Source organism: Hypanus sabinus, chromosome 10, assembly GCF_030144855.1.
Source record: "Hypanus sabinus isolate sHypSab1 chromosome 10, sHypSab1.hap1, whole genome shotgun sequence".
In the NCBI taxonomy this organism is placed as follows: Eukaryota; Metazoa; Chordata; class Chondrichthyes; order Myliobatiformes; family Dasyatidae; genus Hypanus; species Hypanus sabinus.
Genome location: NC_082715.1, coordinates 123,259,525 through 123,276,999, shown reverse-complemented (window position 1 = coordinate 123,276,999; position 17,475 = coordinate 123,259,525). Strand labels below are relative to the sequence as shown.

The 17,475-nt window shown below is 40.5% G+C and overlaps 1 protein-coding gene across 1 annotated transcript in view; it reads right to left on the bottom strand.

Moving 5' to 3' along the window:
• wdr43 (WD repeat domain 43) overlaps positions 1–17,475 on the bottom strand; it is a 52,783-nt gene that overhangs the window by 12,767 nt on the left and 22,541 nt on the right. The window contains exons 5-11 of the mRNA XM_059982842.1: positions 16,683–16,822; positions 13,846–13,948; positions 12,511–12,575; positions 10,858–11,023; positions 9,517–9,603; positions 7,247–7,378; positions 5,517–5,648 (exon numbers count right to left, since the gene is read on the bottom strand). Of these exons, the coding sequence (XP_059838825.1) occupies positions 5,517–5,648; positions 7,247–7,378; positions 9,517–9,603; positions 10,858–11,023; positions 12,511–12,575; positions 13,846–13,948; positions 16,683–16,822 (825 nt within the window). The remainder of the gene's footprint in view (positions 1–5,516; positions 5,649–7,246; positions 7,379–9,516; positions 9,604–10,857; positions 11,024–12,510; positions 12,576–13,845; positions 13,949–16,682; positions 16,823–17,475) is intronic.

Genomic DNA, 17,475 nt, shown 5'->3' with positions numbered 1-17,475 from the left:
GGCAGAGAGCGATAGCTGCCAGGTGATAGGATATTGTGGGGTGGTGGCCACTGAACCAGATAGGCATGGAGTTGAAGATGCACAAAGTGGAGACTACTGCTGAGGGTCATAGCAAAAACACAGGGTGGTAGACAGATAGGCAATTCCATGGACGTGAAAAGGAATACGGATAGTAGTTTGCCTCCCAGGTGCCAGGGTCCAAGATGTTTCTGGATGCATCCACAATATCCTAAAAAAGGTAATCAGCCAGAAGTTGTAGTACATATTAGTATCAACGACACAGGAAGTAAAAGGGAGGAGGTCTTGAAAAAAAAATACAAGAAGTTAGGAAGGAAGCTGAGGAGCAGGACCTCAAAAGGTAGTAATCTCAGGATTGCTGCCTGTACCACACCACAGTGAGGATAGGAATAGAATAAGATGACAGATAAATGTGCGGCTGAAGAATTGGAGCGGAGGGCAGGGTCTCAGATTTCTGGATAATTGGAAACTCTTCTGGGGTAGGTCAGACGTGTACAAAAGGGATGAGTTGCACTTGAATCCAAGGGGAACCAATATTCTTACCAGCAGATTTACTAGAGCTGTTGCCAGTGGCTAAAACTAGTATGGCAGTGGGATGGGAACTAGTATGATAGAGCTGAGGATGAGCCAGCAGGTTTACAAGTAAATAATGGGTGTAACATGAATGTCAGGAAGGACAAGCCAGTGATTGGGCACAAATGCAGACAGAGCAGTTAAATTGTACCACAGAGGCGAAGTTCAAAAGCACAAAGAATGCAGCAGGACTGAAAGTGCTGTATTTAAAAGTGTAGCATTTGCAATAAAGTGGACGATTGTGGCACAATTAGAGATTGGTTGGTATGACATCATAGACATCACTGAACTGTGGCTGAAAGGCGGCCATTGTTGGGAGCTTAACATTAAAGTAGTGGTCGCCAACCCATCGATCACGATTGACTGGTCGATCTTTGAGACTTTCCCAGTAGATCCCGAAAAAAAAAGAAGAAAAATACACAAATACTGTTGAGAGACTGTTTCCGGGTTACAGGGTTTTAGTTCCATTCTTTCTGCCCAGTGCACATGCGTGTAGCTCCCCTGCACTACAGTTTACTTCAGTGGTCCCCAACCACCAGGCCGCGAGGAAACAATGAGACAGCTGCACCTTTCCTCATTCTGCCAGCCCACTGTTGAACTTGAACCCACACAAGGTCATCAGTCGCCTAACTGCAGTGATACCCTCGCGCGGCCGGTGGGAAGTGCCGTTGCTACTGGCCTGGAGCGTGGATAGATGGGTGCTGCTTCTAAACCTGTTTACCACACTGAATGTTCATGGGGAACCCAGTGCTAAAATACTCGCAGACGACCTAATTCGGGGCCAGGGTTTCATAAGTATCAGAGCAGCTACTGCACTGTGATCCACTGAAACAAACTTTTGTCGGCCGATAGATTCTACAAGGGGGGGCGGGGGTAGGCGCAGGCCTGTCGCTCTCCTCTCTTGCTCGGTCGGTCGGTCGCACTCTCTGGACTGTGACTGCCACGGCCCCGGCACGGGGACCTCAAGCCCTGACCTTGTCCTCTCGCCCCACCCGCACCTGCCCAAGGTGTCTGGCGGCGGGCAGGTGGGAGGCTGTCTAATGAGGCCATGAAGCCCTCAAGACTGTACCTTGAGTCCAAGCACCCCGCACTTAAAGACAAACCCACTGAGTCTTTTCAGCAGAAAAACGTGAGCAGCGCAGGACAGAAGCTAAGTGTCGAGAGCCGCGAAAACTAAATTGTGGAATAGACTGGACATAAGGAACCCTCTTCAAATATTGCTGTATTCCCGTCGTGTTTATCACCCCCCATCCAGTCCTCAAGAATATTGTCAATATTAAACTGGTCCGTGGTGCAAAAAAAGGGCAGTTATCACTGGTGTTTACACATTATTTCTACTTCTGGGTTGTAGGGTTTCACTTCCGGTCTTTTCTGCCCTGGTGCATATGCGTGTAACTAATCGATCTCGCCTTTCACTAAGGCCAAGGTAGAGGATCTTGGGCTTTAAAAGGTTGGTGACCACTACATTAAAGGATATACTTTGTATCAAAAGGACAGGCAGTTATAGGCTGTAGTGTAGCTCTGTTGACAAAAGATGGAATTACATCATTAGAAAAAGGTGACATAGGGTCAAGAGAATGCTGAATCTTAGTGTGTGGTTTTTATCTTGCAAGAGTAAAAGAACCCACTATAGGAATCATACATAAGCCTCTAAATAGTGGCCAAGATGTGTTCAGATTGCGAAGAGATCTGGAAAAGGCATGTAATAAGGGTAATAGGGTAATGACACAATTGTGATGGGGGACTTCAATATGCAAGGGGATTGGGAAAATCATGTTGGGTGTTAAATTGCAAGAGAGGTAATTTGTTGAATGCCTATGAGATAGCCTTTTAGAGCAGCTTGCGCTTGAGCCTACTCGAGGAAAGGTCATCTTAGATTGAGTATGTGAAATAGCCCAGATTTTATTGGAGAGCTTAATGTAAACGAACTGAGGAGGAAGTGATCATAATGACCGAATTCATACAATAACTGGAAAGGGAGAAACACAACCCATGTGTATCAGTATCGCAACGGAATAAAGGGAACAAGAGGCATGAGAGAGGCGCTCCAATCCAGGTGGACTGGAGGTGGATACTGGTAGGGATGACGAGAGAGCAGAGATGGCTGCAGATTCTGGGAATAGTCCACGAGGCGCAGGATAGATATGTCCCACAGAGAAAGAAATTCTCGAAAGAAAGGGGTAGGTAACCATGGCTGGCAAAGGAAGTCAACGACTGCATAAAAGCCAAGGAAAGGGCATACAAGGTAAAGTGAGTGGGAAGTTGGATCATTCGGAAGCTTTTAAAATCCAACAAAAGGCAACTAAAAACCTGTAAGGTTAAAGATGAGATAGGAGGGTAGACTAGTCAATACCAAAATATTTTTTCAATTATATAAAGAGTAAAAGAGTGGTGAGAGTTGATATTGAACCACTGGAAAATAATGCTGGTGAGTTAATAATGAGGACAAAGAAATGGCAGATGAACTTAATGGATACTTTGTATGTCTTCACTGTGGAAGACATTAGCAGTGTGTCAGAGGTCCGTGAGTGTCAAGGAGCAGGAGTGAGTGCCATTCCTATTACAAAGGAAGAAGTGCTGGGCAAACTCAACAGGACTTAAGGTGGGTAGTCACTTGGACCAGATTGATTGTAAACGTCACTCCACTCTTTAAGGGAGGAAGGCAAAAGAAAGGAAACTATGGGCCAAATTATAGGCCAGTAAGCCTAACCCAGTAGTCAGGATGAAGTCTACATTATTAAGTCTATAATAAGGATGAAGTTTCAAAGTAGTTGGAGTCTAATGATAAAAAAAAGTCAAACCCAGCGTGGTTTCTGTGAAGCAACATCTTGCCTATCAAATCTGTTAAAGCTCTTCGAGGAAGTAGCAAGTAGGGTGGACAAAGGAGAGTCGATGGATGTTATTTACTTGGATTTTCAGAAGGCATTTGATAAGGTGCCATACAAGGCTAATTAACAAGATAAAACCCTATGGTGTTACAGGAAAGAAACTGGCATGGACAACAGAATGGCTGACAGAAATGAGGAAGCAAATGGGAAGAAGAGTGCCTTTTGTTGGTTGGTTGGTGCCGGAGACCAGTGGTGTTCCGCAGGGGTCAGTATTGGAACCGCTACCTTTCACATTGTTTGTCAGTGATTTAGACCATGGAATTGATGGCTTTGTGACAAAGTCTATGGATGATACAAAGGTAGGTGGTGGGGTAGAGAGTGCTGAGGAATCAATGTGAGTGTAGCAGTGCTTAAAACAAATTGGAAGCAAAGTGGAATACAATGTTGGGAAATGTATGGTAATGCGTTTGGTAAATGAAGAAATAGAGTGCACTATTATCTAAATGGGGAGAAGGTTCAAACATCAGAGGTGCAGAGCGACTCAGGAATCCTCATGAAAGACTCCTAGGTTAATTTATAGGTTGAGTCTGCGGTAAAGGCAGCAAATGTAATATTGGCATTTATTTCAAGGGGAATAGAATATAAAAGCAAGGAGATAGTGCTGAGCTTTCACAAGATACTAATCAGGCTGCACTTGTCAACAGTTTTGGACCCTGTATCTCAGAAAGGATGCGCTGTCATTGGAGACAGTCCAGAGGAGGTTCAGAGGATGATTTCAGGAATGAAGGGGTTAACATATGAGGAGCATTTGGCAGCTTTGGGCCTGTACTCACTAGAATTTAGAAAAATGCAGGGGATCTCACTGAAACCTACTACATGTTGAAAGGACTAGATAGGGTGGATGTGGAGAGGATGTTTCCTGTTGTGAGGGTATCCAGAACCAGAGGACACAGCCTCAAAACTGAGGCGCCACCTTTTAGAACAGACGTAAAGAGAATTTTTTTTAAGCCACAGAGTAGCAAATCTGTGGAATGCTCTGCCATAGATGATATTAGAGGCCAAGTTCATGGGTATATCTAAGGCGGAAGTTGATCACTTCCTGATCAGTCAGGGCATCAAACGAAATGGCAAAAAAACATCTGGGATCTGGGATCAGCCATGATGGAATGGCGGAGCAGACTCAAAAGGCTGAATGGCCTAATTCTGCTCCCAAGTCTTAAAGGGAAGGATGAAAAACAGAGGAAGTGATGTTTACATGAAATGGGAAAATTCAGCATGCATACCAATGGAACATGAGGCATTCTTCTATTTGTGTTGGGTCTCACCATGACAGTGGAGAGACTTGCCAATGTGGGTAAGGGAAAGGGAGTTGAAACAGCATAAAACTTGGGATAAAGTATGCTATTTTGTGCTTTGCACGTTGGAATGAGTAGCCAAAGCTGGGGGAGGTGCACATGACTGTGAAGGGATATTTGGAATCCTGAATGGTGATGAGAGAGATGTATTAGAACTGTTGCAGGTTCTGTGCTAGAGATGAATGTGCCAGCGTCTAAAGAGATGGTGGGAAGGCGTGAATGGACTAACTTTCACCTTGCCCTAACATGGTCCCACAGAAGGTGAAAAGGATTGGTGAGTGATTGGTGACAGTGGGTTAGTACCACAGCAATGATGCTAGATGATTTACCGGATTGAAAAGTGTGGGCTAGAGCAACTTTGGGGGGGGAAGGAAGAGTAGGCATTTATGAAATGTGAAATGCTCAAATCATATTAGAAGGGAAACATTTCCTGAAAAAAAAAGTGCAGCTATTGCAGATGCTCTAGGATGGAGGTAATTGTTCTAAGCAGATGAGGTGGAGACAAGAGACAGGGTGGGATAAGCTGTAGTCTAGGTAGCTGTGAGAATCAACAGGTTTATAGTACTTATCAGTCCAAAGCTTGTCTTCCAAGATAGAGATAGAGAGATCCAGAAAAGGTAGAGAAACGTCCAAGTGAATTTATGGGCAGGGTGGATGCTAGTAGATGAAGCTAGCTGCAATTGGTACGCTGGAAATTTTTTTAAAAATCGAAGAAACTGATGGTACAGCAGTGAAATCTTACATTTATAATTGATGAATCATTGCTTTCTAGTCCCTGTACAAGCAACACCGCATAGTTGTCGGACTGTGGAAAATGTCCTTTACTCTTCTTTGCCTGGATATCCATAACAGACAGTCGCTCCTCAATACTGCACTGGAAAAGAAAAGTACAGGTAACAGTTGAGTAGTCATTTCAAATGAATTTACAGGTAGGGTCACAATCATTTTCAGGCCTGTCCATGGATGACACTAAAAACTTGTGGACACTACAATGTCTGGGTCACTAAATCTATACAAGTGTACCCCCCCCCCCCCAACCTTTACAAAGGTAGAACGTTCCTATGAAAGCCAAAATGACATAAAGCAAAGAAACATTAATTTATATGGGAAAAATTTTCATAAAAGCGAAAATCCTCTTTCTAATACGAAAATAGGTTACTAATGTAGGTCTTTTGTAAAAGCCAAGCAGCGTAAAGCGAACATTCGTAAAGCAGGGGACACCTGTACCTGCTCCAGTTATTCTTCCCAGGATTTGTAGATCGACAAATTGTTAAACCACAGCTAGCAAACATTTAAGAACAGAGGAAGATCAAAGGAGATTGTAAGGTTGTGTTTTTCTTGAGATGGATACCTTGAGTTCACTGCCCAGGTGGTGATGCAGACAGAACAAAAGATAATTATGAGGGTCTTAGACAGGCACACAAATATGCAGAGAATGGAGAAATACGGAAATTATGTAGATATAAAGAATTAGTTTAGTTTGACAATTAATTATTTGTTAAATTATTTTGGTACAACATAATTGCACTAAGGGCTAGTTCCTCTACTGTTATGTTCTAACTGAAAATTGGCAAAATTTATGCTTACAAAAAAAAATGTCAATATCTGAATTACCAGTTACATTTCATGCTGGGAGTTCAAAATTCAAGATCTGATCCAGAATTAAATTTAATCCTAATGACAATGAACAAACCAAATCCAATTTTCTGACACTTAACCAGAACAATGTAATGGAAAGTTGACTGCTCTAATTCTGTTTTCATCAGAACTCCTGCCCCATCTCCGAGCCTCTCCCCTTAATCTTTTGCAGTTAGATGCTTGGAAGCTCCTTAGCCGAGATACAGAATGCACACGGCAACTCAGTAAAGAAGTCATATATAAGTCATTCTTACAGTTTTAGAAAATCATTTTAAATTTATAACAAGCCATCTTAGGGCTTAATCTTTTTTCAGACCAGATATATCACAGACTCACAAATATCATGTCACATAGACTTGTCTAAATATTACATACGGACTTGAACATGCAAGCTGGAGAAAGGGTTTTAAAAAGGATTTAGATTAAAACTCATTTGCAACTGCACTACAGTGTAACCTTAATTATCCAAGTGACTTCTATTGCTCAGAACGACAAACAGAGCAAATACCTGCTATTCCCCTCCAGATACTGACTTGGTAATATGTTACCCAAGTCCAAATCCTGGAAGCCCTTTCACTACCTATAGCATCCAGTGCTTTCAATGGCAAGACAGGGGTTTATGAAGAGTTTACCAGTACAAGAGCAGGTGATGGATGGGCAATGAATGCTAAAGCTATTTGGAACCCAAGAATGAACAAACTTATTTGGACCACCTGAACATTGTATTTCACCTGCCACTTTTTTCACCCATTCTTCCAAGATTAAAATTCCAAAGTAACAATGAACTGTTAGTACAACCATTTTAAACTCAGGGATCAAATATTTATTCATTACCTCATTTTCCATGTTTTTCCTTTTAGCTTCAGTCTTTCTCGATTCCATCAATGTGGACTTTATACTTGCATCATGGCCTGGAATACCAGGCACTAACACTTTAGATTTAGCTGTTACAATCGGTGTTTTGATCTGCAGGAAGTAAAGAATAGTTAACCACAAACTTGACAAAACATTTTACAGTATGAGTTACTTGGGCTTTACTTAACTTCTTTCCAGGTAAAATATGAGACACTCGTATTTTCCATAAAGATCTCTCACAGATATTTAGGTGTATACGTTCCTATATCACCCCTTATCTGAAATGTTATAGATCTCGTGTTTTTAAAAATATTTGTAATATTTGCATCTATATAATAAAAGTTTGGCCATTTACATTACATATTCCTTGAATGTAGTTTTTTTAAATAATTTGAAGTTTGAAACATTGTACCATCAGAAAGTTAAGACATCATAACTTCTTATGCCCGAATGGACAGTGAGTGGGCATTTGGCATTGCCATCATTCCAGACACTGAATTTGTGTGCTACTGGTGAGCAATTTTTGTCTTACACTTGTTCCTGTACTTCACAGTAAAAATTCTGTACCATTAATATAATGAAAATAAGTGTGTGCGGGGCAACAAAAGCAGTAACGGAAGAATACCTGAATCAGCTATTGAACAACAAATAGCAGGCTTTCAATCTCCACCTATGATGCTGTATTTTGATTGAAAGGTTACAGTACACTATCTATATTTCACTTTTTTAAAAAACGTGCAAGATTGAATTTATTTGCAGACAAATGTAATGAAAACTGAAAAAAATCAACATTTATCTTTAATGAAATGATGGTACTAGACATGTTACACTCAAGGATTTTAGATGGATGAGAGATTCAGATTATGAAAAATATGTTTTGCAATCACTGAAACATGACATTTACATATAAAAGATAAATGTAACTCTGAACACTAGAACTACATCAAGTAGAGGTTACATCATTGTGAGGAAGAACATCAGAAGTGGTTGAGGGATCTGGAAGCAGATGCTCTTAGGATGAGGAGGCACTGTGCTGGATGACTTCTAACTTTCTTCCAATATCATCTAGGTCAGTGTTAGGGTTCTTATCATACCTATCTTTTTGATTTTAAAAAGATCTGGTTTCTTGTTTTGAATGCATGCTGCTCTAGTCCTTCAACTTCTCTGCTGCTTCATGATCAGAAGACACCGTCACCACAGATCTTTAAAAATTTAATGCAGTACCATTAGATTTCTGCAACCAGCCTGCAGAATATTCACAATTACCTTTAATTTTCAATCTTCACTTGTTTCATAGTGAGCATACAGTTAAGTGGCATATGTAAACTGACGCTGTCGAATCCATTCATCCTATATACAATCAAGACCTTCATTTTTCACTTTATACGGTGCTTTTCTATTTCTCAACATCTGTTCATTACTTTCAGCACAGTTTTAAAACAGCTTGTTCTTTTTTTCAGATTGTATATGATTGTCACTCCGATGCAATACTCCTCTGTCATATGCTTTACACTTACAATGCTCTCAAGTTTTTACAACAACTGGATATTGAGGTAAAATAAACAAATGCCTCCTCTTTCTTTTCACTATTCCTCATGGAGATAACTATAGGCTGCTTTGCCGTTTTCAACAATATATTCTCAGCACAGAACACAGAATAAGCACAAAGCACATGGTAATCACAGTAATGCATAAAAGTCTGGCCATGATGACTGCTAAAAACAAAATGGCACCCACTCAAGAACTGTGCAGTGTGCAGGAATCGGTGCATTGCCTGGGAACCTTCCCAGTGCCTTGTGGAATATCGCATTCATGGCATTTTTAGATTTGGGAGGTTTTCAGATTTAGGATTTTCAGATGCAGATGCTCAACTTGTGTTGGAAAAGTTCTAACTCATTCCCTCAAAACAATTGGAGATTAAACCTAACTTCAAGATTTCCAGCTGGAATCACAGTCCTAACATGTATGCTTTTAAAAGATCAGATAAACCAGGAAAGAAGAATTTTCCACATTTTTAAAAGGCAAAGTACAATGAAAATACATTACTGTGCAGAAAGCACATCACCAAAAAGCAAGGTGGGAAAAAATCTTTTCTTCTGTGGGGTGGGGACAGCTTTCAAACAATGCACTTTGTACCCAATAATCTTCAAAATTAAACAAATTTAAAAATTAAAAATTCATCCTCATTTGTAATTGCTCAAGAAATTAATAAAATTTTTACAAAGACAACTGAAATTGTCTTAACTTACTTTGCTGACAGAATCCTCCACTGAAAGTGACACGGTCATCTGAGTATCTCTCACCAGACAAATATGAGATTCCTTGGTATTCAATGTCTGAAATTAAAAATGGCAAACAATAGCTGACTTTGTAAAGGCTGTTAGACAAGGGATTACCAACACAAACAACTAACAGAGTAGGTGGTTTAAATGGTTTGGCACAGTTGAGATGGGCCAAAGGGCCTGTACCCTTTTCAGTAACTTATCTGATTTGGGGTATATCAAATCAGAGAGGGTAAAAGCATTTAGTCTTTTTCCCAGGATTGGGAAATGAAGATAGAAAGCATAGGTTTAAGGCAATAAGGAAAAGATGTAATGGGTACTTAGTGATAACTTTATTATACACATAATACAGCATGCATCTGGAATGAGCTGCCAGAAAAAATGTTTCTGGCAGGTATAACAGCTTTTAAAAGACAGCTGGACAGATATGTGGATTGGAAAAGTTTAGAAGGTTAAGGGCCAAACAGAGGCAAATGGGCCAAGGTTAAATGGGCATCTTGATCAGCATGGATCAGCTGAGCCGAAGGGCTTACTTCCATGCTGTGAGTATGACCCAAGAATTTCATACCTGGAATATACAGTCATACTAGAAACAGGTAAAAATAGATGTATTTCTATGTATTTCTGGGTAGCTTGAGTCTTCATTCACAGTCTCAAAACATAGTAACACCTACTATTTGGGCACTGGGTACGACTTGTCCATAGAATCGCAGATGATGATGAAGCAGATCAACTGATTGGTGTCGCGACATTTCACAATCTCACACTTGATGTCAGCAAGACTGAATAATTAATTATGGACTTTGGGAAGGGCAAGTTGAGAGAACACACACCAGTCCTCAGTGAAAGGACAGCTGGGACTGCACTCAGACTGCTCCACAGGCACAAGCCACCCAAAACCTCCATCAAGGCAGCAGGATTCACCACTAAGGACCTTTCACTATCCTGGACATACCTTCAGGAAGTACAGGAGACTGAATTCCCATACTCAACAATTCAGAAACAGCTTCTTCCCCTCCAGATTCCTGAATAGTTTATGAACACTAACATGTTATTCCTTTGCACTAATTTTATAATTTATAATAATTTTATGTCTTTGTACTGTACTACTCCAGCAATGCAACAATTTTCATGTCACTTAAGTGCCAATTTGATTGTTTACCCAACAGGAAAAAAATTTGGGAGCAACAAGTCAATTAAGACTTAGAGTAAAGAGAATATACATGTAATCGGATTCTTGCACCCTTTCTAATTTAGTTGCCCAGACTGGTAAAATGATCATCAAAAAGATTCCCCGATCGTACTTACCAATCTCTCTATGATAGGATGGAGCAGATTGTTATATGCTATCAACACTGACTGACTATCTGAACAGAAGGTGGCTGCCAGGATTGGAACAGGTTTCACTTCATTTCCTTTCCCCGACGTCGCAATCTGCAAAGTGCACGTTGGCAAAAGGGGCTTTTTACAGTGGCTGCAAAATAAACCACCATCAGATGAATATTAAAAGAAAGATTAATTTCAAGATTGCTTTATGCAATTTTTTGTACACAAGTGTAGCAGAGAACAAAGTAATTGTTACTCAGAATCCAACATATAAAAACACTAGGATAAAGAATACAAAATATATAAATACATCCAAGGTAACTTATATACATAACTGATTACATGAACATAAAGTGACGCCAGGTACATGAGTGTCTGCACTCAAGGTGAATAAAAGGAAATGATAAATTACAAGTGATAGTACACAAAATATTGGAGGAACTCAGCAGACCAGGCTGTCTGCCCTGCAGAGTTCCTCTAGCATCTGCAAATCTTCTCTGGGGTGGGTTAGTGGGTGCATATGTTGATCAGCCTTATTGCTCAAGGAAACTAACTGTTTTTGGGTCCGCTGGTCCTTGCATTGATGCTACAGTCTCCTCCCTGATGAGATGTGACAAACCATCCATGAGCAGAGTGGATGGGATTGCTCATATTGCTGGCCCTTTTCCAGCACCTTTCTAAATACACGTCCTTGATGGTAGGTAGGCTGATGCCAGTGACGTGTTGGGCAGTTCTGACTACCTCCTGTAAAGCATTTCTGACCACCTGTGTTGAGGATGATGGGGAGGGAGGAACAGTTGTTCAACATGCTCTGCGGGACTATACTATTGAATGCAGAACTGAAATCTAGAAACAGCATTCTGACACAAGTTTGCTAGTTTTCAAGGTGTCAGGGTCATGTGCATGACAGATGCTATGGCATCAGCCACAGCAGTTCTTTTGGTAACCATACTGATTTCATCTGAACTATTCTATAGCAGACCGCTCAATTTGTAATTGCAATGTGCAGAAGGACCTTTTGCTAGTTTCCCCTTCCCCACCCCAACAAGAATGCTAAATATGGTCTCGAGGAATGTTTGTGCCAGACAGAGGCCCCCGCTCTCTGCTGAAGATAAACTATCAACAATAAAGAAAACCGCAATGGCCCTTCCTTTCTCTCAGTCAATTACAATGTATGGAGACAAACTCAGTTTCAGTGTTAAGGATAGCATTTTGATCAACAAGGGAATGGAAAGCTGTATAAAAGAAACAAAATTATGAAAGGGATAGATAAAGATAGAGGCAGGAAAGCCACTTCCACTGGTAGGTGAGACTAGAACTAGGGGACATAGCCTCAAGATTTGGGGGAGTGGATCCAGGACTGAGATGAGGAGGAACTGATTTTCCCAGAGTGGTGAATCTGTAGAATTCTCTGCCCAATGAAGCAGGAGGCTACCTCAGTAAATATACTTAAGACAAGGCTGGATAGATTTTTGCATAGTAGAATTAAGGGTTATGGGGAGAAAGGCAGGTAGGTGGAGATGAGTCCATGGTCAGATCAGCCATGATCTTATTGAATGGCAGAGCACACTTGACAGGCCAGATGGCCTACTCCTGCTCCTATTTCATATGTTCTAAGAGCAAATCCATTCTTACCCATTTAAGATGTGTTCAAACAAGTGCATCTGTCCATCCTGGCATACAACTGCTAACTTCACTGGCTAAAGAACAAGAATACAATTACTCTCAGATTTGTGTAATTCAATGACAATGTACAAAGGGTTGGGAGCAAGAAGTGTCTATTTTGAAGCTACTGGTGGACTTTAAAGTTTATACAGTGACTCTTTTGACTGAACTAGAAATCTTCTGAATTTTATTAGTAGAAACCAAATATGCCCAACCTCTCAAGGTCACCTGGAAAACATTACATTGATGTTTACAGCCATAATTTTCACTATTCACGCCAAAATATCTTTAGTAGTTTTTGATAGAAAACAATGTTACCCTCCCACCCCAATATACTTCACTAACTTTACAGAAGTATATTTCTACACAACAATAAATCATTCAGATGGTTATGGTAGTGAGCTCTACCCACAAAGATCCAATTATTTCATACCCATTTTGATATAGTACTTATGAAGCCATTCTGAACAACAGTGGAATTGGTGTGAGCTGTTGTCTAGACACATCTTATAATGACAAAGACATTCCCACAGCAGTACACCAGAGTAAAAAAAACTATCTGAGTCAAAGATCAATACATATTTCCAAGTAAGGGGTGTTTAGCTTGTAAGAAAAACTTGCAGGCAATAACATAGCCTATCTCCTAAGTAGAAGGATCTCATGTTTTAGAGAAAAAGCCTTAGTAGTTTCCTGGAATTTATCTTGTGGAAGGAAAATAACTGTCTTCAGGGTCTTGACCCAAACACCAAGTGTCCATTTCTTCTGCAAATACTCCTTCAGCATATTTGTTTTATGCACATGTAGTGGAGGAAGTAAACAGGGTGCTAATTCAAGGGACTACTCTTTGGATGCCGATTCATTGATGGCTTTACACTCAGCTACACAAATGGAAAGCATTCTAATAAACTACAAATTGCATTGCAGTCCAAAGAATGGTTTTAGTGATTCCAGTATGGAAAAAGGGGGTAAAAAGGGCTCTTGTGGAAAAGTTCAACCAGCTATCTTGTTTTTTTTTTAAATGTTAACTGCCATGAAATTGCCAAAAATCTGGAAGCAGCAATTTAAATGTTGGGAACACATTTTTCAACATGTATTATCTCCACTAGTTATTAATTCCTTCAGAGGAAAAGGAATAGTATTGTAATAAAATGAGATATAGAAATGAACAATGTGCCCTCTAAAGTATTTCTTATTCTGAAATTTAGACTATGTATTGTAAAATCTAAGGAATATCCAATACATGATGATGATTTTCCACTAACATTACAAATTAAAACCAATGCTCATCTGAGGTTCTCCACGTACATCTTCTCTGTCACCTGAAGTAGCCAGATCCACATACACAGGCTCATCTGTTAGTATGAAGGACAGCACTGCATTCTTATCCTTCCCATCTTGTCGCATTTGCCTGTTGAGAAAAAGCAAAGTTCCATTGAGCTGAGCTTCAAGAAGTCATTGTCATAGGACAGGGAGTGAGGTTAGCATGGAATTAGCTCTTCTAATGGTATTAGAGCAAAACTTTCAAGCAAGATATTAAGCAAGATATTTTATTACAGAATAACTAGAATGGTCTGCAAATTAAATGAAGTTCAGAAATTCATGAAGTAGAAATTAACAAATCAGAGAAGGGATTTAAAATAAGTGTTTAAGATCTTTATAACACCGAAGCAAAGTTAATGGCTCGAAATACATAAAATGACATTGGAGTCCACAGTTCAGGTCAGACCTGGTGTGGCAGCAGACAGCTTCTACTCATGCAAGGTTAAAGAATTTAAGATTTTCTAAACAATCAGCCACCATTCAATATTTTGTTCTGGAACTACATCACAGCTTCCGAATGGATTTGATCGAATTTCACTAATTTGAGCAAGTTCTTTTTGGAAGAGTTAACAAAAACTACTGATGAAGGCAGGATAGTAGACATTATCTTCCTGGACTTTAAGGCATTTAACAAGGTTCTGCATTATGGTTAAAGCATATAGGATTGAAGGCAAGCTGACCAGCTGGATCCAGAGCTCATGGCAAATCACAGGAATTAGTTTGCCAAAGATGCAGAGATTGGTTTTGTAGATAGCAAAGGTTGTCCGAAGCTACAATAGGATAGATGAAAAATTGGATGGAGCACTAATAGATGGAAAATATTCCCAGCAAGTGGGAGGTGATGCATTTTAGTAAATAAAGTAGGGTTGGGACATACTCAGTTCAGCAGAGCAGCTTAATAAAAACTTAAATTCCTAATTCCTAAAAGAAGCAACAGTACATAGTGGTGAAAAAGACACGTGGATTTTTCAACTTCATATCATTAGGGGGTTTTGTTGCAACTTAACAAAGTACTGATTAACTCACACTTGGGAGTACTGTGTGCAGTTAGTAGCATGCTTTGAATTATTGTGATAGGCTTCTAAAAGATTTCTTAAATTTGGAATTTTGGACTTTTCTTGCCCTGCAAATCTAATAGGCAAGCTGGATGGTGATGTTCTGGCACTCACACTCTACTTCAAGGCAAGCGGCCCTAGCTCCTTGCATGCTTTCCATCGGTGCTGGGTTGAGCGTTGAGCTAACTCAGTCTAGCAAAAACAAAAACAGACAAATGCCAAAGAAACAACAAGGTTGCTGCCCAATGTGCCGCAGGGTACAGAAAGGAACTATCCACTATTATAGTGGTCGCTAACCCGTTGATCATGATCGACTGGTCGATCTTTGAGACTTTCCCAGTAGATTCCGAAGAAAAAGAAAAATAAATACACAAATACTGTTGAGAGATTGTTTCTGGGTTGCGGGGTTTTAGTTCCGTTCTTTCTGCCCAGTGCATGTGTGTAGCTCTCATGCCACACACTACAGTGTGCTTCAGTGGTCCCCAACCACTGGGCTGTGAGGAAACGATATGATTTAGTGATATGAAACGATATGAGTCAGCTGCACCTTTCCTCATTCTGTCACGCCCACTTCTGAACTTGAACGCACACAAGGTCATCAGTTGTCTAAACGCAGTGATACTCTCACACCAGGGATCAGTGGTTGGCCTCGTGCAGCTGGCGGGAAGTGCCATTGCTACTGGCCTGGAGCTTGGACAGATGGGCACTACTTCTATACCTGTTTAGCACACCGAATGTTCGTGGGGAACTCAGTGCTAAAATATTCACAGATGACCTAATTTAGGCTCAGGGTTCTATAAGTAGCAGAGCAGCTACCTAGTTGTGATCTACTGAAAGTTATCCCTCCAGCCAAACTTTTGTCGGCTGATAAATCCTACTGGGGGGTGGGGGGCACGGGCGCACACCCTGTCGCACTTCTCAATCGGTCGCCCTCTCTGGACTGTGACTCCTGCTGCCCTGACACGGAGACCTCTGGCCCTTACCTTGTTCTCACTCCACCCACAACCAGCCACATCTGGCCAAGGCCTCTGGCAGCAGGCGGGCGAGACGTTGGAGTTCGGGCCCGGAGGCTGTCTAATGAGGCAATGAAACCCTCAAATCTGCTTCAGTACCTCGAGTCCAAGCACCTTGCACTTAAAGACAAACCCATTGAGTTTTTTAAGCAAAACAAAACATGAGCAAGGAGGACAGAAGCAAGTGCTGAGAACCACGTAAACTAAATTGTGGAATAGACTGGACAAAAGGAACCTGCTTTGAGCATCACTGTATTCCAGTCATGTTTAACACCCCACACCAGGTCGGCCAGTCCGTAAGAATATTGTTAATATTAAACTGGTCGATGGTGCAAAAAACAGGGGTGGTGACCTTTGGTGTACATACATTATTTCTACTTCTGGGTTGCAAGGTTTTACTTCCAGTCTTTTCTGCCTGGTGCGCATGTGTGTGACTAACCGATTTAGTGGGGTCAATTTTGCCTTTCACTAAGGCCGAGGTAGGGGATCTTGGGCTTAAAAAGATTGGTGACCACTACACTATTAGCAACTAGACATTAGTACATAAACTTAGCTAAAAATTAAGCAGTTTAAGATCTAATGATTTGACCTTTTGCTATCTTTTGCTCATATAATAGACAATTAGGTTTCAATGTAGACTCCACAAACAGCACTTCAATATGTATAACGCAAAACTAGAAGTTCAAAGAAACCACATCAATCTGCAGTTAACAGATTTTTAAAAAAAATTATCTAGTTAACATAAATGTCTCACCAAACATTAAGCAGTCGATCATGCACAGCTCCAGAGAGGAAATATAGGCCAGTTATTCCATCAGATGGCTGGCTATCATTAGATGGTTGTACTGTTGCAAATGTAAGTGACGATATTGCTGTTGCGTGACCTGTAAATTTCTGTACGGAGATCACAAGAAAAGTAACTACACTTTTGTTTAAAAAAATTAGCCATGAGTAATCATAATAAATTCATGGAAAATTATCCACAACCACTTCTACACCCTTTCAATTACATTGCTAAACTCACCTTCTATCTCATCTTCCCCAACTCCAATACCCTGTAAGCAGTAATAGTTGAGCAAGCACTTTAAGCCTAGTCAGAAGTTCAGAATCTCACTGTTTGAAACTAAATTGTAATGTCATGACCCAACAAGATATTCATGTTCCAACTAGACATTTACATTCCTAAATCAGGGGCTTTTCCTCCACTCCAAAAGTTCCAACAAATAATGAACCATTAGAAAATTAACTGATGTTTAACAGAAAGGCTGATCATGAAGGAATAAGTGAAAGTCCAATGACAAGGACATTTGGCCCAAGGCCTCATATCGATGTTTACATCATGGGCTGTATGCCCCATCATAAATTCCTGGAGCTTTTAAGGAACAAATTCTCTCCTTCCCTCCACCCAATGTTCTCTCTTCAAATCTACAGAATACAAAAACCAACTATTTTGCTATCTGAAGAATTCTCAACTTGCTTTTCAAATAGACAATGACCAAGTTTCCTTATTGAGTTCAGGCTACTCTTATGCAGACAATTAACAGGAG